Source organism: Hippocampus guttulatus, chromosome 19 (assembly GCF_054856545.1).
Source record: "Hippocampus guttulatus isolate MCC_2025c chromosome 19, RoL_Hgut_1.0, whole genome shotgun sequence".
In the NCBI taxonomy this organism is placed as follows: domain Eukaryota; kingdom Metazoa; phylum Chordata; class Actinopteri; order Syngnathiformes; family Syngnathidae; genus Hippocampus; species Hippocampus guttulatus.
The window spans coordinates 8643780-8669553 of record NC_141279.1 but is presented as its reverse complement, the minus strand read 5'-3'; the positions used below and the strand labels follow the sequence as shown (position 1 = coordinate 8669553).

Here is a 25774-nt window from a genome sequence, read left to right as displayed (position 1 = left end):
CTTTATTTCTAAACGCGCTCATTACTGGAAGACGTGCATGGGTTCAAAAGTGCCGGCGGTGACGGTGGTGCGCCAGCTGGGGGGGGATGCCGCGGCGGTGTGTTTCGCCAAGCCCCGTCTCACCGCTATTAATTGACATGCATTATTTACTGTCATTATTTATTCCGGCCAAATATCCCAGAGGAGGGAGGGAGGGGGTGCGTGTGAGTGTGTGTTAATGCTAATTTTGCACATGAGGAACTTAAGGGAGGGGAGGGGCTGGCAGAAAAGCCTGCTCGCGTTAGCACGCGTGCTAACAGAGGGAGGCAGGGGAACGACCAACTCAAGGCAGTTATTGGATGGTCTCTGACTTCAATTGGGGAGAGTTGGATGCTCGTGGCCCACCACGCACCCACTCCTGCCGACTGTACCACAACAAATACTCATACAATCTCTGTTCGAGCATCAGGTGCCCAAACTTGTCATCCATCCAAAATGTTGCCATTTCATTCCCTCATCATCAACGTGACCTGCCGAGATTCGCCACCTCATCTGTATCTTCTCTTCAAAAGCTGTGCTGACCCTCTTCCATGCCTCGCCATTGGAAAATGTACTCGGCGCAGATATTGGCGGGTGGCAGAAAAAGCCTTGGATTCCACTGAAAGTAAGCCTCCATGGCAATCCAAGACTTCACACACACACACACACACACACACACACACACACACACACACACACACACACACACACACACACACACACACACACACACGTGCCTCCGCCCCCCCCCCCCCCCCCTCCTGTCAAAGCTGCAGGACGGATGTGGTTTGATAAGTTGTGTTCCGTCTCGCCACGTGTCAGGACAGGATCAACGAGTCGCGTGTTCTTCACACTTGAACTTCTCCTGGCTCCCCCCCCAGCCCCCTCCCCCCTTCTCTTTCTTCCTCGCGTACAAGCTGAAGCTGAAGCAGACGACACTTGGGTGCGTGTTACGGGGCCACCGAACCTTGTCACGCTCACCCAAAACACGCATCCGTGTCATTTTGCATCCCGGCGTGGGGAGCGCATCGCAACATTTGTGCCGAGCTGAACCTTGGCGGACTGTTCGCTCGCATTTGACAACCCCCCCCCCCCCAAAAAAACCCCAAAACAAAACTATGTGAGTCTTTCACCCTGAACTTTCGTCACTTTTTCTTTACTTTGCTTTGAAATGTCTTTAACTCTTTTGGGTGTGAATGCTTTTAAATGTTCTACTTTCAATTGTGAAGCACATTGAGCTACCTTGTGTATGAAATGCGAAATAGAAATAAAGCTGCCATGCCTTGGCTTCATTTCGTTTTACAAACGCACTGGCCGGAGGGTTGGAGTCACGCTTACGGTGCAACAGGTGAACCGAAAAACGGGCCGATGGCTGCCAACCCACATTGGTTGCTCTACAGACTGACGATGCGTGTTCAGTCAGCAGCTTTGGGGGAGAGACAAAAAAAAAGACAAGAGGCAAAGCTCTAAAGAAAAAGGACGGTGACGGACAGAACAGTGGAGAGAGAGAGAGAGAGAGAGAGAGAGAGAGAGAGAGAGAGAGAGAGAGAGAGAGAGGGAGGGTCCATTTAGCTGCGGGGGGTTGGGAGGGCTGGAAGGAGAGTGAGCTAGAGAGAGAGAGAGAGAGAGAGAGAGAGAGGCCCCTCGGAGTCCACATGAAAATAATGAGGACTTTTCTGTCAGGAAAGATTTACAAAATCGTACCAGTGTTATTAAAATTTAAAATCTCCCGTTTTTCCTCCTCCTCCTCCTTCTTCTTCTTGCTCCCTTCCATCCTCTTCTTTTTTGCCTCCCTCCCTCCGCAGCCTTATTAGCTGTAATGAGCGGCAGGGTACACCTAACCGTGCGTGCGTGCGCTCGCGCGCGTGTGTGTGTGTGTGTGTGTCGGGGCTCGGGTCCGACCTAGATGCCGCCCTCGTATCTTGGTACGCCGGCACCTTGATTGGCAAGTGGAATTTATTCCGCGAGCGCGCTCGGAACTCACGCGTGGCAACTCGCATCTCAAATCGACGTTGCCCATCGCGACGACGAGAAGGACACGAGTGGTCTGGCAGCGTGTCAAAAAAAAAACAAAAAAAAAAACAAAGGATTTTGGGAAGCTGATAGGCAAACTGTTTTGTTTACTGGTTAAAAAAAAAAAAACGGTGAAAACTGCTCGACACGGGCCCATTGCAAAGGGCTAGGCCCCACCCACTCAGTGGGCAAAATAAATAAATAAAAATAAAGGCCCCAACATGTCCGCTAAGAACAAAGTTAGCTGCAGAGTTTCATCTCCCAGGGCCTCCCTCCTCGGCACCAGAAGCCCGATAAAATAAAAATCAATGGCTGTCTGAGCTGCTCTGACTCTGCCCGCCAAGAGCCTGGGAAGCTGCGGCGGCTGGCGAACGGGCCAGGAACAGAGCGGGAGAGAGGGAGGAGAGAAGGAGGGGGAGGAAAAAAGGGAGGGAAAGATCAATGCGCTCACAAATGGTTTGAGTGACGGACACGGCGGAGGGGAGGCGCCGGACCAAAGCCTCCACTTGTTAGCAAAATCCCCAAAACAAATAAATGCTTCCTTGTGCTCGAGATACACGCGGATACCCCCCCCCCCAAAAAATTCCTTTTGTACAACGAAAAATTATTTTTTTGGGCATCATTTTCTTGATTTATTCTCAAAGAAATAAACCTATTTGTTGTTCACAGGATTTTATATATTTACATACACTTTAAGAATTATTCTTATTATTTTTTGTGAATAATTTGAAAGGAAACGAATATTCGGCTGACTTGAAACATGTTCCGCGCTCCGCGTCGACGCGAGTTGACCCGAGCCGCCGTCCCGCCGCCGCGTTTACGTTGCGCCCGTTGCTCTCGAGGGGGCCGTTCAAGATAAACGATTTGACTTATCTGTTGCTTTTATTTTGGAATGTTTTTTTTCCCCCTTTTGAGCAAAGCGGCTGCCCAAGTGTGGCGCCCGTCCGCCCGCCGCTTAATTGCAAGCTGTTTACGCGAATGAATGATTGAAAGATCATCGCTTTTATTTGTTCTTTTCCGACCAATGTTGACGACGCGTCGGGTCCAAAGTGATCGTTTCCGTCGCGGTGAAAGTGCCGAGGCGTTTTGTTGCAAATGATGTTGCAAAGGATCGGATCCACCGCATCAATGAGCAACAGGTTTTTATTTTGTGGGCGAGCTTGCTTGTTTTCCTTTAGGGTTCCCCCAATTCGCCCCCCCCCCTCCCAACTGCACTCAGTGGGAGCCGCGAAGGCAGGAGAACGGCGGCGAAGGCTGTACAGGTTCATCCATTTTTAATTCACACGGCTAACAAGGCTGGCTGCCTTCAACTGGGACCTCCTTCTCTCCCGGGCCACAAGCAGCCAGCCAGCAAGCATCGACTCTGTGTGAAATGGAAAGAGAGAACGAGAGAGATGAAGAGGACAAAAAATGACGCCAAGGAGGAAGAGAAAGCGGATACGCTGCAACCGGCACTGGAATTTTCCCTGTTTTTGTTTTTTAGCCGGCAGCAATTTTGGGTGTCGCTGGTGCTCTCTGCTTCCGTGTCATCCTTTTAACTCATCCTTCGCGTAGTGTGTCGTCCATTTGCAACTGAAAAGCCGGATTTTGAGGATGAGGAACAACGTACGGATGCTTTTTGTGAGCAACGGGGCGGTATTCTTTGTTTTGCCGATTTTTCTAGCGGGCGGCTTCGGCAACCTCCGCTTTTGTGAAAGTCGGGGATTTTCCTCACCCGGCTCGGCGTCATGCAAACGGACGGAAAAGCCTCCACGCTCGGCTACTTAACACCAAGTTCATTGTGGTGAAACGTGACCTCACTACTTCGGGCGAGAAACACAAGCCTCAAGTTCCAAGTTTCATGTGAACATTTGGGAAAAAGATGCGCCGTATCTTTGTCCTGATATCCTTTTCCTGCATATTAATGAAATACCCCAAGGATCAAGATTCAAAGCTTTGAAGAGTATGACTCTCGTTAGGGTGAAATTAGCTCGTTTTTAAACAACTCCCGCTTAGAACATATTCGAAAATCTCCGCAAGTGGTCAAGGACAGACGCAGCCAACGGTGCACTAAGAAAACAAACAAGCACGTTCATATATTCACACGGCCAATTCCGTGACACCCACGTCACTCACCGGGCTGAGCTCGGCCTTTCAAAGCCATCCGCGTTCAAAGTGACACATACGACACACTTGGCAAGTGGCGCATCAAAGGCTCCATCAAGAGCAACACAAGCTCCGTATACAAGGCAGACCTTCAAAATAAAAGCACGGGCAGGCTTCGAGATTTGGGACGTTTTTTTTGGATGTGCGCACGCGGGTGAGGTAGCGGAGAACGTAAGGGCTCTCATGTCATCCTCCAGCTGACTGTTTGACACTACAAGGGAGGCTTTAGTCATCCTAAATAATCCATGCCGTTCCATTAAATTTGCACACCAGCTTCCGCAGCCCCCTAACACACTTGCTTGCCTTTAACTGTTTAAGAGGAGAGAGAGAGAGTCTGGAAAAGGAAGTTTGATTATGACAACACATGGATAATGTCGCAGACTCAACAGCCGGGTGGTCAGTCCGTTCGGCAAAAGGAAAGGGGGCAAACGAGGGAAGAAAAGAAAAAAAAAGTTGTCTTTTTTTTTTTTCTTCCTCTCTCGGGTGCGAGAAACTCTCAGCATCAGCAGCATCGGCGTGGGCGTCAAGCGCCACGAGAGATGCAGAATCGGCAACCTCAACCTTTTGCGTTTGCTGCCGAACCGGGTTCAAGAGTCAAGGGGGCGCCCCCCTAGATGCTTTGGGACTTTTTGAAAATGCAAAAGCCAATCCATATTTGCAGGAAGCCACGGTGAAATCTCAGGAGTGGCTGATACATAGTGCAAAAAAGGTGCGTGGGGGGGGGGCGGGGGTACGAAGTGTTGAGAGGGCATTCATTGGAAGCACGTGCGTGTTACTCAGAAGAGAAGCCGTGTGACCAACAAACACACAAATGCCTGGTTTTGTTTTGTTTTTGTTTTGGGGGGGGGGGTCACCGGTCAGCAGGCCGAGGCTATCTATCTGCATTTGAGTGTTGGCCACATCACAAGCCCGCAACGATGCAAAATTCATGGAGGAAATGTCCATCAAGTATTCATGATCACGTTTTTTTTTTCTCCTCGTGGTCACCGAGTTCCCCGAAGAGCAAACACCAAAGAGAAAAGCAGACGACAGAGAGATGGAGACTGGAAGAGGGGATGGGGAGGGATGGGGGGGAGGCGAGGGCAAAAGGTGGTGGGCTAAGGAAAGGCTACAAACATCTTTGGGTGTACAATATTTTTCTTTTTGAAGGCCGGCGCCTAAAAGCTGGCTCTTGATATGCGGGTCCCCGGGTAGCAAACACAAACTTGTCGGCAGTTTGTGCCTCTCTTTTTTTTTTTTTTTTCCTTTGCAGCACGCCAACACCCAATTCACAACATCTTTTGAAACAGACACACCTGAAACAACCCGGGACTGAACTTTCTGTGTGTTCAGACAATAAAAAAGTCCGTTTTCCATCAGGCCAAGGATGGCAAAGAAACCCGACGCTCCCGAATGGGAAATTTCAGACAAGCTCCCGCCGACCACCGGGAGCGCGGCAAAAGTGCGAGGTCAGCAAAGTGCCCCTACGGCCTTGCTGACCGACACATAATCATAATCGCCTTCTCCTCGATATGGGGAGCAGGGGGGCTTAAGGAGCCGCTTGGATACGTTAAAACAGGGGGGGGGGGGGGGTGATCAAACGGGCAAATACCTCCCAGGTCAGCAAAAGGGCTACCCGGCATCAGTTAACAATGCAGCATTTAAATATCAGACGTATGCAAAGCGGCCGGTACACAGGAGGGGAAGGAGAAGGAGAGTTGTGGGAAGCAAAGCCCGCCCGGACCGGCGAGATAATGAGAAGCGGGGGCGCCCCGAGGGAGAGCGTCAGGAGCTGGTTAACGTTTGTCGCATCAGCGCCGCAAACATTTGGGATGCCAGACAAGGAACGGAAGATCGGGCTGAGCACAGGACTCAAGTCGGGTGACCGTTTTCTTGTCCGTCTCAAAAGTACGACGGCAGAATCTTGATGGGACGCTTCCGGAACTTTTACGAGGACAAACGTCAACGGCACCAAAATGAGACAAAAATGTCACTCCCTCATAAAATGGATGCCGATGGGCCGACAAGGGCCGCCGAACCTCCTGCCGGTGGACTTCTTCTTTCGGCTAGTAAGTGTAGAAGCAGAGGGCCCGTTGAAGGAATCACAGGGGTGAAAAGGTAGAAAAGGTTTGGGGGTTTTTTTTCCTTGTTGCCCAGCCGATTCCGCGTCTGCTTCTGTTGCTTGCTTGCTTAACCGACTGACCTGCTGTCAAAGGAGCCTTTGTGATGGCGCTCTGGCAGGAGGCCCATTCGATCCTGCGCTTGCAGGACTCACAGAGAAGGGGGGGGGCAGTCTGCCGTCGGCGGCAGGAATGTGCAGACAGTCTGACTGGTGTGGCCTGTCCGGAACGATGTCCCGGGAATTACCTGCTTGGCACGGAGGGGGTGCAAGGGACGTGAACGGCCCGCGTTGATTCACTTAGCGAAATTCGCGTCGGCATCGATACGCTAACGTAAATGAGTTTCTATGCGCACGGCCCGGAAGATCCTCGTAATAATTGCATGCGAGTGTTTGGACGCCGTCAACAAGGAAGTGACCAGGTGACAATTCAAAGTTGGAGAAACTCGGGAGTCAAGGTAGCACCGTACCGGACGGCCAACAACCGGAGGAACACTTGAGATAAACCAAACGCGTCACGACAAGAAAAGTTCTGACGGCGCTGCATTACGCTAAACGGAGATCACAACTTGAACACTGTACTTTACAACTTGGTAGGAAAAAAGAAAGGAAAAAAAACCAAACTTCGAACCTGCCAGAGACAGAAAACAAAAGCGCCGCGACAAAGTGCCACTTGTGACACATCATCGCGGGTAGCAAGTGTTTCCACGGCTGCTTCACAAACACAACTTCTGACAGTGGCGGATGATCAAAAGGGGAGCAGGTGTAAATGATCCCCCCCCCCAGCCCCCCATGCACCACCTTCCATACTTATCCGAAGCCCCGCTAAAGCTGCCGTAGCCTCGAGCGTGCCCCCGCCCCCTCGACTTCGCCCCGTGGGAGAAGCAAAGCGGGGCGGACCCTCAGGAAGTGAGTCGACAGGAAAGCGCAGCCGCATTTTGGAAAATGAAAGAAAGAAATCAATCGTATGACACCAACGCGTCGCTTGAACCCGCTTCAACTACGCTTGCGATTGCAGATCGCTAAGATGAAATTGAGCTACCATTTCACACACACAGGCACGGCCCGGTCACTTCGCATGGCGAGGTGAGCCGAGGAGCCCGAACACAAAATGCGCCGATAAAACCGGCGAGGGGGGGGGGGGGGGGGGGTGAAGGAGAACCAAAAGGGCCTTGTCGAAGCCTTTTGTTGCTCAGGTCGATCCAGAGGGCATTTATTGGTCAAGCGCCGTTGCCGCGGTGCCACGGCGAGCGCGGAGCGGATTTGGTCGACTGGTCTATTCTGGTCCGGAAGCCACAGATGAGAAGGAAGGCGATGTTTGGGGAAATCTAATTTGAGAGCTTTGTTTGTTTTTACTGCCTTATTTTGCAAGTTGGAGCTTGGCTCCAAAAATGCTCACTCTCTCTTCCCCTACTTTTTTTTTTCCCCCCGTCCCTGAAAACAACATTGAACAAAATCGCTTATTTCCAAGAGAGGCAAGAAGGAAGTCCGGTCGTCTCGGGCTGGATGTGCGCCGCGATTACGCGTCTGGTTAATTGCGAGGTTATCCCCGCGTGTCACCGGAACATATGCACGCGCGCAGCCGTATAGGCGCGTCTGAAAGGAGAGAATACGAGCAGCCATCGTTAATTGGGATGTATTCCCAGCGGGACAAGCGAGGAGCCGTTTTGGGGGAGAGTTAATGCGCATTAATGAGCGGGGAATGGAGCCAAGCACCATGATTTACAAACGCCCATAATCTGGAGCATTTTGTTTCATGTTACAGAAATATGGCGGCGCCGGCCGACGGCGGGGGTTGGCGGCCCGGGCAAACAGATGGGGAAGGCCCGAAGAAGGTACGCAGTGGCGCTTGGACGAAAAACTTTTTCACCGGTGAAACGGACCGAAATGCCATTCAGCTGTTCCGGTCAGTCGCCCTGCGGTTGAACGAAGTAAACAGCAAAAAAACAAACAAAACAAAAAAAACATGGGCGGGTTTCAGCCAAAACACTGGTTTCTGATCCAAAATCGGGGGGAAAAAAATGTGTCAGGCAGAACTGTGACTTTGGCGACAATGTTTTTTTGTTTTTTTTTGCCTCTATGACACCTCAAACTACAAAACAAAAAAAAATTCTTCATTAAAATAATGATTGAAAAACACATTTTCATGCGTGATAGGAGAAATAAAACCGGCAAAGAATATAAAACAAACCAAATAAACTTTTTTTTTTAAAATCAGTGGCTACTGTATTTGTTTATGAAATCAGGTCACGGAGGTGACAACCAAGATGTATTTTTATCCCATTATGTCGTTAGCCATGAAGGTTTTGCGTCCTTGAGGAAGCAGTTTAGACACGAGAGGGGGATTAGTTGAGCTGCTCAGACGGGGAGTGTGCTCACTGCGTGGTTTTAGGTAACAGTATCCGGTGTTCGCTGACACCGATGACACGGCCCGAAGCACCCCCACCACCGCCCCCCGCGGGAGACCCATTCGCTCTCGGTTGCTATCCTGTGTCCTAAACAATGCCGGCTGTCAAGGAAGTCAAACTCGAACTGCCTTTGGAGACGCAACGAGCAAGTCAAGTTGCATTGTTAGTCCGCTAATGAGACGGTGGCTGTTGTTTCCCAAACCCAAAAGTTGACGACGCCGGGCCACGAGATTGAACAAGGGCTTCGCTTGACCCCCCCCCCCCCCCCCCCGCCGCGAGCTGAAGGGAAACTTCCCAGCGAAATTCAATAGCATCCGAGAGGAGCGGGCGTCTCTAATTTGTTCATCCCAGCTCTCGCCACACTTGCACGACCTATTTTCCCTCCGACCGACACGCCGATCGATCTACTTATCTCTGCGAGATCAAAGCCTCGCACCGCCCGTGTACATTTAGCCCCGACTCCGGTCCTCCCACGTCACGTCTAAATATTAATGATAATAAAGTCTCACAGCCCTTCGCCGTGTCAGGCAATTACGGCCGACATTGATCGCCGGTTGGGCGCTCCAATTAGAAGCCGCGGCTCGCAACGTGTCCTGGCACATCAAAGGATATCCGCCATTGATCCACTCCGAGATCTTAACATTTACCGTTAGGAGACAGAAGACGGGCGGGGGATGTGTGATCCAAGGGAGAAGGTTACCCCCGCCTCCAAAAAAAAAGAAAACAGAGAATCTTTTCTTGCAGCCAGGTCCGACAAGGAAGTGTACGGAAGATGGGCGGAAATTGGGAGAGTGATGCGCCACGCAGGGGGTGACTGGAAAACAAAACCAAAAAAAAAAAAAAGTTTCCGACAAGAGGACAAAGGAAGTGAGGGTCCGGAACCCCGTGACGAGGCGTATGCAACACCGCGATGGAGTGAAACAAGTGGGAGCCCTTGAACATTTTTCCGTGGCCTTAAAAGACAAATATGGCTATTTTGCTAAATTGTTCATAGTCATAAACAACGTCATCAGTGATACAGTTTCGTGCATCTCGGTAAGAAAAAAAAAAGTTGACTTACAGGGCATAGTAGACGGAAATGGCGATTATTTTTTGGGGGGGGGCAAAATTGTTGATTCTTGTCTTTGTCAAATTGCAGTTGTGACCAATTCCTATTGATAGAACAGATATGTAAAACGGGAAAACAAAGGCACTGGCTGATTTGCATACGTGGTCGATGAGTTGTTTGGCCAAGCCGTTCATTAAAAATAATGCAGATCGAACAAAAAGGAATTCCACTTGGATGGATGAGTGTGGTGTGCAGCGGTTGAAAGGTGACATTTCCGACTTAAAAAAAACAAACAAGAGGGAAGTACGCTGAACAATTGGCCGCTGTCATCTTCCCTTGTACGATTGTCAAGCTCGCAAAAGAACAACGTCGCGCATACACTAAAGTACAATATCGCGCAGGAACAGACCCAAGCCCCCCCCCCCCCCCCCCCGTCCAGTCAATAGACAGCGACGTGTCCCCATTAAACCGGCCGCATTCCGCGCACAATTGCCACCAAACAATCGGGCCGTTGACTGCGTGACAGGGCTTGTTGTTGGCGTCTTTCTCCGCCGGGCCGATAGCTCTGATGGTCGCGAGGTTTATCCGTTGTTCTCCTTCACAATGCCGCGCTTCACGCCACTCATAATGGACCGCGGCGGCGAGCGCCAGTGAAATGCCGGCCCCTGTATGCACAGCTGATTGACTGGAAGTATGTTGGGAATGAGGCAAGTTAAGCGAAAGAGGCCAAATGAAGGAAAAAAAATGGATCAGGATGGTACTCGGACAATTTTCGACAAGCGGCCATTCATCGGGTTCTGTAGGGCTTGTCGGCTAACGACAGAAGACAGGCGGAGTAACAACCCGGAGTGGTTGCCAGCCAATCACATGAACCGACAACAACCATTCACACTCACACCAAGCGACCGTATCGAGCGTTCAATCAATCTAGCAAGCATGTTTTTGGAATGTGGGAGGCGGCCGGAGCACCCGGAGAAAACCCTCGCAGGCACGCGGAGAAAATGCAAACTCCACACGGGAAGGCTGGGAGGGCGGATTGGAAACCCCGACCTTTGCCCTGTGAGGCGGACGTGCTAACCGGTCGCACACCGTGCCGCCGGGGGAAAACCCTTTTCCCAAAACTTTTAGCCCATTTATGGTCGCAGAAGTCGTAGCCGATCATAGTAGACACCCAGGACTGGTCGCCATCAAATCAACGGGCACCTATACGAGGGAGACTACCATGAACCGGGTTAGGCGAGTGAATAACGACACCACCGGGGAGTAAAATCATTAAGCCCGCGCACCCGTGATACCTTCTTGCTTTTTTTCCAAGGTTGGTTTTTGCATATGATATTTTTGCCTGTGGATGCGGTGTCCCTCACTATTATACGCTTTGCGAACACGGTGCCCCACTTCAATTCCGTACCTCGGCTTTCCTACCAAACGATGTAATTAAAGATTGGTCGAGCGAAACCAGTGTTTAGAAAACTGTTTGCGTCAAGTCCCGTCGTCCCCGACATTCTCGTCCAAAGGAAAAACTTGTCGGCTGGTTGCTCTTGGAACATCTTGGAACAGACTCTTGAGACTATTCAACAGTCAAACAATCCAGACTAAAAAAAAACAACAAAAAAAAAACATGGGAAAACATTTGTTGCTGGATCCTGGCGTCTGTGTGCAATAGCCGCTGATGCAGTCGGGTCAGATGAGGAGATGGGGAAGGGATGGGAAAGTAACACAGGGACGCCAAGCCAAAACTTCAAGATCCTCACCACTCGCCTTCAACACTCAAGCGACGTTACAAGGCTGGCGCCGACGGAATACGGGGGGGGGGGGGGCATCAGGGGTTAAAGTTCAGCCAATGGCCCACAGGATGTGCCCGCGTGACCCCCCGACTGGGAAGACAAACAAAACCTGAGAAATGTGAATTTTCTGGGCTGTACATGATAAGAATTGAACATGGTGGACTCTGTGGTATGTGCCTTTTCACCATGATGTCAAATCCATTGGCACCACTAGTAAACATACCACCTGAAATAAACCGTCATCTGACCATTCGAGACTAACTGAGAAAGCTTTGGGCATGTTCAGGCCCCTAAAAAAAAAAGCTTTGAATTCATAGGAAGGCAACATGAAACACAAACAGTTCTCAAGACTTTTCAAACTCGCCCGTGAAGACAGTGCTAATGCCCCCCCCCTCCCCCCAAATTTATGGCTCGTACAGTTTCACAGCTTTAAGAGACAAAGGGTCAAGTTTGACCCAGGTCAGCCTCCATATTCGTGAACTTTGTAAGACCCGGACAAAAGACTGACTTTTGGAAAGAATTTAACGTCGGGTAAGTCTGTCAAATGTCGTACTCGTCTTCCATCTTAATTTGTTTTGCACAATTTCCTCAATGTGGAATTTCCAGTCGGGGGAATCGTCGAGTGAAAACCTGACGCAACTTAGCAACGGTAACTCCAGGCGTCGGGTCTTTTGGCGAATACATTCACAAAGGGCGGCGCGGCTAAACGGGGGCCGATGACCTTTTTGGGACGGCGGCCGCACCTCCGCGCGAGCTTGCAGAGTCTTCTGTTCTGCCAGGAGCCGTAACATGTTTGTAAAATGTGAGCCTTATGTTGCCGTGGACAAAACAGGCGTTGGCTGCCAAAACTATAAATACCCAATTACACAGTACAGTAGCAAATTCTTGCGCGAGACAGCTCGTGGAATGATGATGTTGACCCCTCGAGGTGAAAGCCGAGGTCCCGGTCGCCACAGAGACGTGAAGACCGCGGTGTAATCCCTCCCCCTACCCCCCCGCCACCCACTTGACCACCACAGGCTGGCAGTGAGCCTAGCCTAGCACCGGGGTGCTCGGCCAAAAGCCTGTCCCCCTCTGTCAGAACTCCCACCCCTCCAATCGCCTCGCGCATGCCAGTCTGTTTGGCTGTCGTGGGCCAAAGGCGAGAGGGGAGGGGGAGGGGGGGTGGCGAGAGAAGTGCTGCCAGCTGGGCCGCTACTTCGTCGCAGAGTAGCACTCTCCCCAAACAAACACAAGCCGTCGGTTACATGCAACCTGTCATTAGCAGTCGTGCATGACTGACTGGTCGACTCCCCGAAAAGCTCCGCCAAGGCTCGAACATGCGCCGCACTTGTCTCGTACAAACGTTTCGGCCAAAAGGAGATATTTTGGCTGCTTCGGAGCTTTATCAGCAGCGGTGCAACTCGTTTGACTTGTATGTATTTTTATGTTTGGAAGGTGCGAGACGAATGCCAAACGGTCTTTTGGGGATTAACTTCAGACCTTCTAATTACACAACAGTGAGTCAACTTCCACCGGCTAAAAATGGAGGCTCGGCATCGGACATTACAGGGTATCGATCGAGGCTCGACAGGCTTTTGCGGCGTCATTCTTCTTTGGGTTTGGGTTTACGTCGTGCTTGCCGGAAAAAGGCATTTTTGCGAATTCCCGAAACACTAATCAGTCGGCGGCGGGGGGAGTTGCCAGCGGAATGCTCTTACATTGGCACAAAAGGCATCCAGGCATGAGAGTAACAAACCAAATAATTTGCGTCAGTGCTGCGCACAAAGATGAGAGTGTGCTCCAACGGGTCTGGTGGCTTAATTCAATCGCGTCAAGGCGGAAAATGCACCTAAGTGGTCATGCCTGTGTCATTTATCTGAGGCTGATTGTTCAAATCAGCATGATGGCCTCATAAAATACGGCTAGCTGGTCGGTGGCTAACAAGACAAGTTCATCGAATAGTCTGCAACTTCACTCAGTGATCCTTATGATGGGTTTGCTATGGTTAAAAAAAAAAAAAGTTTCAAATTTTCAATAAATCTAACAAAAGGCATCTTCGTGGTCCACCCGCACCAAAAAATGGAGTTGATGTGTCGTCAAGCATCTTTTTTTTTTCCTAGCCCTCCTTTAACCCTGGCTGACTGTCACTCTGACAAGACGGCGGGAGATCAGTGGCGCTGGGGTCCCTTGAAGTGCCTCCAGGTGTCACTCCAAGGGTACCCGCCCCGTTTGATCCGCCGTCGACCGCCTGTTGGGCCGAGGTGGCCTCTGATTTTGCCCGTCGGAAGGGTGGGTGGATGGGGGGGGGGGGGGGGGTCCAGGAAGGCTTTACCTGTCCAAACGTTCTTCGGAGTGACGACTAGAGCTAAAGGACACAGAGTGGGAATCAACGTTTTCCTGTTATAGCTTTCCGAGCAGTTCGTAAACGCCCTACTCAGGTTGTAAAGAAGTTTTTAAAATCATAGAGGCGATTGTTTACACGAGCACCTTCTATTGCGCACCAAAACAGCAGCACCGCACATTTTTTCAACAGACCACACAGGGTCTGAAGAACAGAAGATAACCTCAGTGGATCGTGATGGTGCTTTCGAAAAAAAATAAAAAATGTCACCATTCTTTCTCTTGTCAACATCAGTTTCCTCTAACGGGGCCAAACCAAAAGCGCCGCATCAGCAATCTCTAATGGGCGAGCTGGGAGACGGGAGAGGAGAAAAGATGAAGCGCAAGAGAGAGAGAGAGGAGGTGGCGGTGGCGCTTGTTGGGCGAGTAATGAGGGTGAGGCGAGCAACGCTGCCATTGTCCCAGCGGCGGCCCGTACAAACACACAACCCGTTATTAGTCTAGCGTAAGTATCGCCAAAGTATTGTTTTGCCTACACGCAGCAATTCCTCAAATAGCGGCTGTCACCGTATGCGCTAGCCACTTAAAGACAAATAAATGCCTCCCTCAAATTGTAGGGGGGAAAAAAAAAAAATCGAAGCGGTCGTCAAGTAAATAAATGTTAAAAACGCCTCCATCAACTTATTGGGAAGAAAAAAAGATCGCGCATCCCAATTATTGCAAGATGGTCTTCGTTGAAAGACAAATAAAAGCCTCCCTCTAATTGTGGTTGAAATCAAATGGAATGGGTCCCAATCCGGTCACCGGGTAAATGAAACAAATCAATGCCTCCATCAAATTGTGAGGGGGGAAAAAAGATGGTATGTCCGAATTAGTTGCAAGGTGCATCAGTTAAAGAAAAATAAATGCCACTTTCTAAATACAGCAAATAACAATAAGTCACAATTAGCCTTTGGGTGTGTCGTCCACTTAAGTAATAATAAACAACAATAAACACCCGCAAATGACACGTAAAAGTGTCCCGTACAGAAAATAATGGAAATATTCACAAATAGTTGACAGGTAACCTGAAACCACCGAGCCCATTCAAACTCAGTTGCTGACCAAAACAGCAGTGCCTTCTTGAATGGTCTTTTGCTGTTCATGTCCACGACGGCAATAAATTCAGCACTTTGCTTAGCCGACCAAAGACTCCCAATCCGTGGCATGCGTTCATGTACAGAGCGCAGCTGCGCCCATTTCGGCACTTAAAAGTTGCAAGGGTGAGACACAATTCACGTTTTCAACTTGACGCCAGAATCAAGACATGAACATGAAAAGCTTCCCCGGCGGGCTCGGCGGGATGAGGACTGACCCACAGGGGATGTGACTATATGGCATCGTAAGCAAAGGCAAACGTGTTTCAAAGTACTACATGGAATCTATGGGCGAGATCACAGGGAAACGGGATCCGGCGGGAGTGTTCTGCCGCTCGGGCGATGATGAGTTCACGTTAGCATGTACGAGTCAAGTTCAACAGCCAAAACAGACTGTGCTTTTCAAAGACGGATTGCGCCCTTTTAAACTATGTTGCTAACCCAAACAGTGACCACAAAATACAAAAGCTTTGTAGGTTAAAAAAAACAAAACGTGTAGTACTTGGTCCGAATTGGTCGCGAGATGCACGTAAAGAAAAACAAAAACCTCCCCCAAATTGTAGTCTCATTGTGAAACTTTTTTGAGGGACAAAATATTCATCAAATGCCAATTTTACAAATAAAGGCCTCCCCCAAAAGATGACGTCCTGCGTGGAACTCCCCCCCACCCCCTTCCACGTTTTCCCCACTCGTCTGCCCCTAAAACTCGACATCAACACTAAATAAATCAACGGAGAGTACAAAAGGCGACGGCGAAAGACGTAAACAGCAGTGCGCTCTATCTTTCAGCTTCAATTATTGCCAAAATCAAATCGTTTCATTCGATCGTGCGCTTCAAGAGGGTCCCGGGATGCCACCATCAGTGACGTGACCTACATAGCCGTATTCCACAAAAACAGACCCACGAGCCGGGAACGTTTACAACGTATGTCCCTAATAACACCATAGCAGAGGGACAAAGGGAATTTTAGCCTGATTTGCTCAGATCCTAAACAGCAGACATAAGAGAATGCGGAGCCGGGGGGGGGGGGGGGGGGGGGGGTTATGATTAGTGATCTGGCATGACACCTTCTTGTGACTGGCTCCAGCCATTGGGATCCTTCCGGAACTCCAAAATTGCAATGCCTTCGTGAGTTAAAAATAAAAATGAAATAAACAGCAATAATGTTGCTGGATCCAGAAAAGACTTTACACACGAGGGTAACGGGAGCCTCCCAACTGCCAGTACTAGCAGCGGAAATGTCTGGGTTGGAAACGTGGCTCCCGGCCCAGTTCGGGACCAATGGGAAGAAGTGGGCACGGTAAAAAGGGGGCAGTGAAGCAGGCAAGACAAGGAGGAGTGAAGCGGCGGTGCCGTCGGTCGGACCCTGGCTGGCAGCTGATCCCACATGCAGGTGGTCGACTCGGTCGCCAGGCAGATCAAAAAAGTCAAGGCCCCGGGTGGACCTCCCTTTGAAATGGGAATGGAGGGGCCTGGATATCAGACGGAAAACATAAGCAAGCTCCCGGCCGCAGAACAGCTCCATATTCATGCGGCGCGGGGCTGACGGGATGGACACTGCCTCGGAGGTGGACCGCTCACATAAGCCCGCGTCAGGTTCCCGGTGCCCATGACAAAGCCAGAAACACAAAAGATGCCTCGCATTTTAGTTCTGGTCACCCCAAAATAACTGAAAGTAGATGCCCCGGAGGTCCTTTTTAGACAAAGCCGCGGCTACGTGGTGATGAGCGTTGAGACTAATTGGCTTTTCTCGAACCCTGACAACTGGCCTAATGGGTGTCTAATTGTTTCTCAGCTGAGGTGACAACTGGACAACCGAGGCGACGCTTGAACAGGAGGCGTGAGGGAAAACATGCCATTCAGGGCGGCTTTTTTGCCTTCAACAAAAACGTCATGTTACCACCACAGTCATTTTGTCTTTTTTTCATTTAATTTTTTTAAGAACGTTAATTTAGTTTGACATTTGCGACTATTTACACACCGAAAATCCTACGTATCATGCGTTACCATTTGAAAAGACTCAAAAGATCGATTGTTGACATTTCATGCGTTTAGATTCAATACCTTTGAAGACTTGAACGATCGGCTGTTCGAAGAATTCAAAGTGCGCAAAAAATGTCATCTGTGAGAGCGGCCAGCGCGGCGGAGCACTGACACAATGAATCATTTTTTATTAAAAAAAATACGTGTATTGGAGGCGTCAGAAATGGAGGTCATTTCTATTCATTCCTATGGGCAAAGTTGATTTTGAAGGAACAAATTACACTTGTAAGTCAAGAGTCCCACATTATCAATGAAAAGGGAAGGGGTAAATGCTGGAAAAAGGAGGGGGGGGGTGCAGAGGAGCCGTCTCGACGTACTTTTCTGAGATGCGCCTCTTCCAACTTAAAAGGCAAGTTTTCTTTTATTCAAACACAATCCAAATATTTGTGCTTTGAGAAGCGGCAGAAGGGGGATGAGAGCGGGAGCGCTCATAAATCCTGATTTGAGCTGGGCGTTCGGGGGGGGGGCTCGCACGTTGGTGGGATGCTACGTCTGATTAAGTCTTCCCATTAGGTGACAGCTGAACTTTAACATTAATATGATAATATTGAAATAAGGCTGTTATTTACTTAGCGCAGGAGACGGGATGATGAATGATTGTTGGACAGTTCTGGGTGACTGACCGCCCCTCGCCCAAGGCCCCCCCGCTGGCAATCTCCCTTCGCTTGCCGTAATCAAACGTGACAAAATGGAGACATATGCAGAAATATCGGTTACAGTCGGCCTGTCTTCTCTCGTAGCCAACCCCCGGCTCCGCCCCCCCACCGCAAGCCCAAATTGTCTACGGGCACTGAAGCATCTATTTCAATTGGCACTTCCTTCCCGGCCCCTCGATTTTACATTTAGGCGCTGTCATTTACATATTACTCTTAATCAAAATCCACAGTGGGGCGACAGCCAGAGGGGGTGAGGGGTGGGGCGACAAGAAAGAGGGAGCGGGGAAACAAAACCGTGGCGTCGCGGTTCAGGGGCCTGGCACTTTATGAAATGGAGATGTGATTGAGCGTGCGTGTGTAGACACGGGTGGCGCAGCAGCGAGGATTGAATTATTCGTGTTTGAATTGAGTGTTTGATGGCGGCAGCAGCAGGACACACACGGGGCTAAGGCAAAGTTTTACATCGACATCGCGCATCATCATGTATGAACAGAACAGGGAGCTTTCCAATGCTGTCGAGCTTTTAATCGTGTTTGTGAAGGGGAGGCCCACTTCTGGCTGCCAGAATGAGATTGTGTCTCATCGGCTAATAAATACATGGAGGCCAATCTTTTTCCCTGCGGTGTGCGTACGCTGGCGCGATTCCGCTACTTCAGTTGGACGCCACAAAATGAGATCGAGAAGTTTGAACATACGAGAGACGGTCGCAAAAGTTCAAAGAGGAAATTTTACAAGCGCGGAAATGGGAGTTTTTGGTGGAGGTGGTGACGACAAGAAAAAGAACAACACCCCCCACCCCCAAAAAGCCTCTATGGCACAAATGCGATGTCGGCGCTGTGTGTTTGCGAGCTGTTTGGACGGCACGTCGGTAGAGTTTCGTACCTGCCGCTTACCTTCTCAGCATGCCAGTGAGGATGCGAGAGCTCTTGCCCAGGTTGGCGTCCGTTTCTCGCAGCTGGAAGGGGGAGAGGATGACGTTAATGATTTGTTGTTAGGTCCTGAACCGTCACTCGTCAAGTCGAGCTGACTACATTTTTTTTTTTTTTTTGATGATTGACAATGAAAGACCAGGATGAAATGAAAGCAGGTGGGTCGGGAGTAGGGGTGCCCAAGTCCGGTCCTCGAGGACCGGACTTGGGCACGGCTGCTCTAGAATGTAGCCGCCATCATAAACGGGCATTCAAGATAGAAAGGAGATTCTTCGCTTGAGGTGAGACAACTATTTTGGACCGCAAAAGCAAAACAAAACGCTGCATCTTCTTCTGAGCGTACTGTAGCACTTGATGCTGTGGGTGCATATGGTGGGTTGTTTTAAAGGTGTGGGGGGAGGAGTGGTGCAGAGGCACGGCGGTTCAAAATGGAACAAATCTTCATGCATCAAACATTTCTATGGTTGTTAACTACCTCTTCTAAACGTGTCTATTTATCTCCTGGCTTCTTTTTACTTTGCTTCTGCCCCGCCAATGGACTTTAAAGTTGTGCGCGTGTGTTTGTGTGAGTGCAGTGGGGGGGCGTTGAGTAAAGAAGACTCTCGGGAAGAAAGTAGAGAGAGAGAGCAAAAAAAAAAGAAAGAAAGAAAGAACATAGCCTCAGTAGACACAGTGGAGCATTTTTGAAAGGAGATGTTTGATTTCCTTTGAAAAGGCCTGAGCGAGGCCCACTGCCTTGTTGTGATCCTTAAGCAGTCTGCGTTGAGGGGGCCGCCAGGGGTGGGGCGGCCCTTCCTGTCTTTGCTCTCCTCTTGCCTACCTGCCGTGTCTGTCTCTCTCTCTCTCTCTGTGTTTGGCAAGCGCCGCATGTGACCTGATGGACGCCGGTGTTTACGCAAACAAAACAAACTCATTCAAATAAATAACGAACGGAAACCCGCAAACACGAAAGTGCAGACGTTCCCGAGGCGACGCCGCGTCATGACCATGTTTGTCCGCGTGTATCGGCCGGGCCAACGCTTGGCTGGCAACGCTCACCCGCTCTCTGGCCCGCTGGATCTTCTCGCGGTCGGTGTGAAGGTTGGAGAGAATCTCTTGGCCCACTTGTTCTGTGGAACAACAAAGCAGTTGTGCCGATTAGATCTACGGATCCTTGAAAATGGTAACTAGCATGAAAAATAGTCCATCAACATCACGGAGGGAGGAATACATTAAATGAAGCAAAATGATCTGCCAAGTTGTACAGTAAAATACCTGATTGAGATTTTTCAGGGGGAGTTTGCAATTTTTGAAACTCAGCCGACTAGTGAGCGACTGACATATCGACAGACCGACACAGAAAGATACGTTTGACAGCTCAGTGGACAGATATTACTGATCCATCTTGGTGGCCTGATTTGAGTTTTTGCAGCATTAGTCACGATGAGTAACGGCTTTCTGTTTCTTTTTCTTTTCTTTTTTTTTTTAAATCCCTTTGTTTTCTTGAAATGCTTCTCGCCAGTCGTGGGTGCAAACGTATTAACGCACAATTACAAAAAAACATTGCCGACAAGGCACCTGACAAGCTCCACGTTGGTCACTGTCAGTCTTCTGTCCCTTGGGTTGGATACACCAAAAAAAGACCACCCCCCCCCCACACACACACAGAAAAAAACAAAACAACAACACTCCTTCCATCAACGTAGCTGCAGCATTAGCGTTTAAAAATGATGGAGGCGAAAGGATGAATCGGGAGGGGAGTAAAGAATCCTTGCGCGGATCAAAGACGGGCTTTCAAGCGCACCAAACAAATGCGGGATAAACAACACAGTTGCTGACTGTATTACACTACACAGGTGCCGCACACCAAAGGGCCCACGTGCTGAGCGCCTGTTTGGGAGGGGCGGGGGGAAAAAAAAAACGGGGCTACATCTGGCAGCTAAAGAAGAGAGTGCAACGGGGGGGAAGAAATAGATGGCATTGTTTTTTTCTTTTTTTGGGGGGGGTGGTCTGAAAATGAGACGACGCCGTCAAACGAATGACACGCCATTTATCTGCCGAACCTTTTAGCTCGCCGACACTGTAAGTGACTCAAATGCGTCGCTTCCTGCCTTCATTAATTTCTAATCCGGGAGTAGACAGATTGAAGGATACCCAGATTAAACAGCGCAGTCAGACAGTCACATGTGACAAATAGGGCAGATTAAAAAGACTGAGCGCAGGTATTAATAACCCTAACAGCCCACCCGGCCCCCCCCCCACCCCCGCCTCCCGTCGCTATCCGAGTAGAACAAGGGAAGGAACAGGAAGGCGGCGGGAGCGGAAATCTTCTGTTTTAAGGCACAACTAAGCACATTGGTGTCACGGCTGTGTTTTCTCTCCTAAATAAATGAGTGTGACAAGCAGCACTGCTAGCAAGTAGATTTGTGTCGGAAAGGAGGCCCCCCACCCACCCCATCATGCTCGAGGTTGTTCCATTCGAATTTCGGCCTGACCTTGTGTAAGAGGGAAAATTTAGACAATGACCTTCTCAAAGGGAGACTTTTTTATTATTATTATCATTTTTTTTAACATGGCTCAGTAAAGTCCTTTGCTGTCTGACGAACAAGGTTTAATAACAGCTTGTTAACGCAAATACTTAAAATGGCAACAACAACAACTTTATTGGATTGAGCGTACTTTGTTTCGAGCGTTACTCATTTTTTCTATTCATCACAATTCTCAACGTTTTGGTTTGCAGAGTTCATTACAGTACTTGATGGGAACAACAACGATATATGCGAAACTAACACGCATTCATCATCAGGAACAGGGAATGGAAACAAAACAAAACAAAACAAACAAAAAAAAGGCCATCCGAAGCCAAGAGCCGGAGAGCAGGAGAAATTCTACAGCCGCTGCCCTGGACTTGTTGCTCGTTAGCGAGTCAAATATTCCCTGGCAGTTTAAACAGTGATTAACAATTTAAATAACCCCGGCGCTGAGAGCTCGCGCTGACTCACTCGCAAAAGATGGCCGTACCCTAAGGTCTATTTAACAAGCCCATTATTACATTACGTGACGCTCCACAGCTCCAGTTTAACTGGTCGCTCCGAGCAAGCGCCGCAGGAAAGAATTAGCCTCAAAAACGAAGGCCTGCATTTAAGATTGTGAAGAGGGAAATCAGATGTGAAAAGAGATCTCCCTCCATAAAGCGAGGAATTGGCCCACTACGTTACGACGATCGCTGTGGCTCGCAGTTTTACGAGCATGGTTGGGAAGTGTGTGTCGTGGAAACACCTACCGCAAAGAGCAAAGGTTTATTGGCAGATGTACCCCCCACCCCCGTACCCCACAAACACACACACTCCAGCAAACAGTCTCTGGCGACCCCACAGGGGCATGCACAGAAACCCAGACAACATTTTAGACCACCCCCCCCCCCCCCCGACTTTTCTGTAGCTCAGACAGTGTGTGTGACAAAGCGGAGCAGCCGATTGCCAGCGACTCCCTGGTACATAAAGTTACCTGTCTTTGTACACTTTTTTTTTTTTTTCAGGGAGTAACAACTTCTACAACTGGCTGGTGACACACTTTCATCACCTTTCATCAAAGTTGGACTCACACTGGGACGCATTTGTGATGCCGAGCCCACAGGCCATGAGGCTAGCGAGCTGAAGTGCTCCCGCTTCTTCGGCTCGGAATAAAGCGGTGCCGAGCGCACAGCATGTATCGCACAAGATTCAGTCGAGGAACAACAAACTCCTGTCCAAGTTAGTTGGGAGTTGGCAGATGCTGTCAGCATGGACATGAGGGTACCAAAAGCATCAGGATGAGACTGTTTGTTTCGGGGTACAGTTTCGTTTTGGATGCGGCTAACTTGATGGCTTCAGCCAGGATTTGGATTAGGGTCGGGTTGGTCTTTTGCTTGGGTTAAGGAGTTTCTCCAAAACATTACACATTTACATGAGCCTGATTTTGTAAATGGACATTAAAAAAAAGAAAAGAAAAAGGTAATAGTCCTTCCTGGCCTGCTGTGGAAATTGAATATTCTGGGTAAGGCAGGCTGGACTCCATTCTATCCCACGTTAGCCCTTCCTCTCGTCAGAGGGCAGTCAGGGTGGATTTGTGGGGCCTTTCTTCACTTGGCCAGGCTGTGTTTTATTCATCGCCGGCGCCCTGACCCCGCACGGCTCCTGTTCTGACAAATCACTTCTGATTAAGACAGATCTCTGTTAGTCAGCCACTCAACTTGGCCTATTCATCATTCCCGCTTTCTCCTCTTACCCCCGCCGCCTCCCGCGACCCCTCCGCCATCCCTCGCTCCCCCGCCGCCGGATCGTTTGCCTGTCCGTCAGACCGAAGCGTGGCGCGAGAGAGAAATTTCCGCCGCCGCTTTAAACGGCTGATTATGGACAATGGCGGCACGGCGCGGCGTAAGGTAGTCTTATGGGTGATAAGACGCCAGTGTAATGGGTATAAATGACCGAGCTGGCAGGAGAACAGCTGCTAATAGACGCATTTGTTTAAAAATGAGCAAAGGTGCAGAGAATTGAAAGCTGCATTCCAGCCCCCCCCCCCATCCTCTCCCCCTTTCAAAGTCTCAAAGCTTCAAATTTACATGTATTATTTAAGCCCCTCAAAGTCACTCTTGTTCAGCCGGAAATCAACTTCCTCCACTGCGGCATTTTCCTGAAGGCCGGCTCATATTTAATACCTGGCATGACACGTGATATTTACAATAAATGCAATCACCAAAGCGAATCAAAAAAGCATTCATACGCAAAATGCTTTAGCGCCGTAAACAGACCCCTGACAATGTAGCCCGGGCGCGCGTCGACAGGCATTGTGTTCACGCGCTCAACAAACTCCATTAAATTAGCCTGAACGCCAACCGGCGCCGGTAGCAGAGGGCGGCGGGGCGGGGAGGGATGAGCGCGGAAAGCCCGGGCTGCCGCCAGCGCAAATTGCTTGGACTTAATCAAGCGCTCTTTACTCAAGCATCCAAATGAAAACTAATGGACTTTGGCTGTTTGGGTGTGACAAGGCAGGCGAATTTTTTTTTTTTTTTTTTTTTGGGGAGGTCATCAATTAAAAAAAAAGGCAATGATAAAAATTGAACAGACGACCGGTCAGCCAATACAGCCGAGCTGACATATGAATTCCATTTCCACTGTTGAGAAAATGTTTTTTTTTTAAATTTAACTTGCTGCAATTGGTTAAAAAAAATGGATGAAGCGCAGAATTAAAAGTCACCTTCGAACCTTGTATGCATTATTCAACACACTGTCGCGCAAGACTGTATGACAAAAAAGAAAAAAAAAGAAAAACAGTACACAAAAGAATAATAAGTACTGCAAGATGAAACTAATTTAAGTCCATTAAAACTGCTTAAAACGACCAGCGTGACGCTGAAGGATGGCGTACGATTAACGACACGATGCTGGTGGAGCAGGCGGAAATGTTCATTTGTCACCTGCAAAATCAATAACACTGTTACGGTGTGGATATGTTGTCAAATTTTATGGATCGGGGTAAAGCACGAGCTCCCAGAACAATTAAAAACAACAAATGATGACAGCAAAGTCATTTGACAGGCTAAGTGTCGAATTTTTCTTCTGAGTTGCAAAAATAAAGTCGAAGAAATTGGTTTTGTAGTTTGCGGTTTCCCACTCAGGCAGACAAATGGCCAAAACAGTGTTTTGTGTTTTTGTTGTCTTTGTTGTCAACCTGGAGTAAATCGGTCCTCAAATTGCTTCCAAATGTGCAAATGTGGAACAGATGCTGCTTTTGTACGCGACATGCTGCAGCTGAAATGTATTCGGGTTTTTGAGTTCCTACACAGATTTTGGTGAACGGACAGGGACTGACTCATGCGCTCGTCATACGTCCACTCTGAAAACAAATGCAGCGCAGCTCAGCCTCTGGCTAGGTGTCATCATGGCTACCGCTATGCTTTTGGCAGTGCAGTCAAGTTTTTGACTCATTTGAGATGGCAATAGCTGTTTGCATTGTTCGACTCTTAAAAAGACAAACGATTGATATTGCATTTTCCCGAACCATAATTTTCAACATTACACCCCATTAAAAAAAACAAAACCCTGCACAAACAAAACGCAACTTTTCGCACCCCCTTTTTGACTCTGTTTTGGCCACGAGCACACCATGGGCTGTCATTTTCAATCAAATACAACACGACGTGGGCAGAGGTGAAAAGTTTCCCAATTTGTCGGGAAAGCGGACGCGGCAAGAGACGTCTTCCCGGGTGGTGGGAGATGGGGGCGTGGGGGTAACTTGACGTTCAGTTTCAACAGTTTAAGAGCGCTAATCATGGCGTTACCATTGATTAAAGGTGTGGGCGTCTTTAATCAAGAGAGTTGACGGGCAGATCAAAGAGGCTAACACAACATTTCTTGCCTTTTAATTATGTGTACAACAGCACACCTCGGGCACACTCCTTCACTGCCCATCCTCTCAAACTCCACGAAAGGAGATCTAACACTCCAAAAACCAGTTCATTACCCAATCAAATGGGAGACGGGTGAGAAAAAAGAAAACACACACACACACACATTGACGCAAGTGTTCAGGTTTGATGATTAGCGAGGATCTGGGAGGAGGTCTTCCGAAGCCCGTTAACATGTCCCGAATTGGAACGCCTTCATTATCCTTGTCAAAAATGGGACACGGCATCAAGCTCATTTGCATGTTTTGACAAGGCCTGTCTGGGAGCCGCCTCCTCGCGCATTTTATTTTTTATTTCTTCCCTTTGAGTCCTCCAAGTGTCTTTACCTCAATGACTACTGATTACAGGCCCCTTGCCGCTAAATGAATTAAATAGCTTGTTAAACGCCACTCAGGCCGACCGACCGCCCGCCCGCCCTTCCGCTGAGCGAGCGAAGTCCACATGAAGGAGTTGCCGAAGGAGATAGCCACATCACAAAAAAAACAACAACAAAAAAAAAAAACAAGCGACAAAACCAACAAGAACTTCCAAACGTTGACTATGTTTGCGTCCAGCTGTTGGCTGTTTTAGGACGTTTCCCAAAGCCTGACAGCTTTGGCCACAACTCCTGCTGGATTTGTACAAGGGAGAAGCTCAGCAAACGTTGCACATCAAGGGAGCGTGGCACCCCGATTTCCTTGCCGTGCAAATATAAAGGCGCATTTAACAAGCGGCGGCGACAAAAGACCGATGACGAGGCAGCTCCAACA

General features: G+C 49.2%; 1 protein-coding gene across 4 annotated transcripts in view; it reads right to left on the bottom strand.

Annotated features, from left to right (window-relative positions):
* The window catches only part of vti1a (vesicle transport through interaction with t-SNAREs 1A), a 70290-nt gene that overhangs the window by 1491 nt on the left and 43025 nt on the right, over positions 1-25774 (bottom strand). For 2 of the 4 annotated variants that reach the window (XM_086099408.1, XM_086099409.1), the window contains 2 exons: positions 19640-19710; positions 18555-18627 (listed from right to left, as the gene is read on the bottom strand). In XM_086099408.1, the coding sequence (XP_085955534.1) occupies positions 18562-18627; positions 19640-19710 (137 nt within the window). In that variant the 3' untranslated portion in view covers positions 18555-18561. The remainder of the gene's footprint in view (positions 1-18554; positions 18628-19639; positions 19711-25774) is intronic. The other 2 variants (XM_086099406.1, XM_086099407.1) reach the window with 1 other exon arrangement.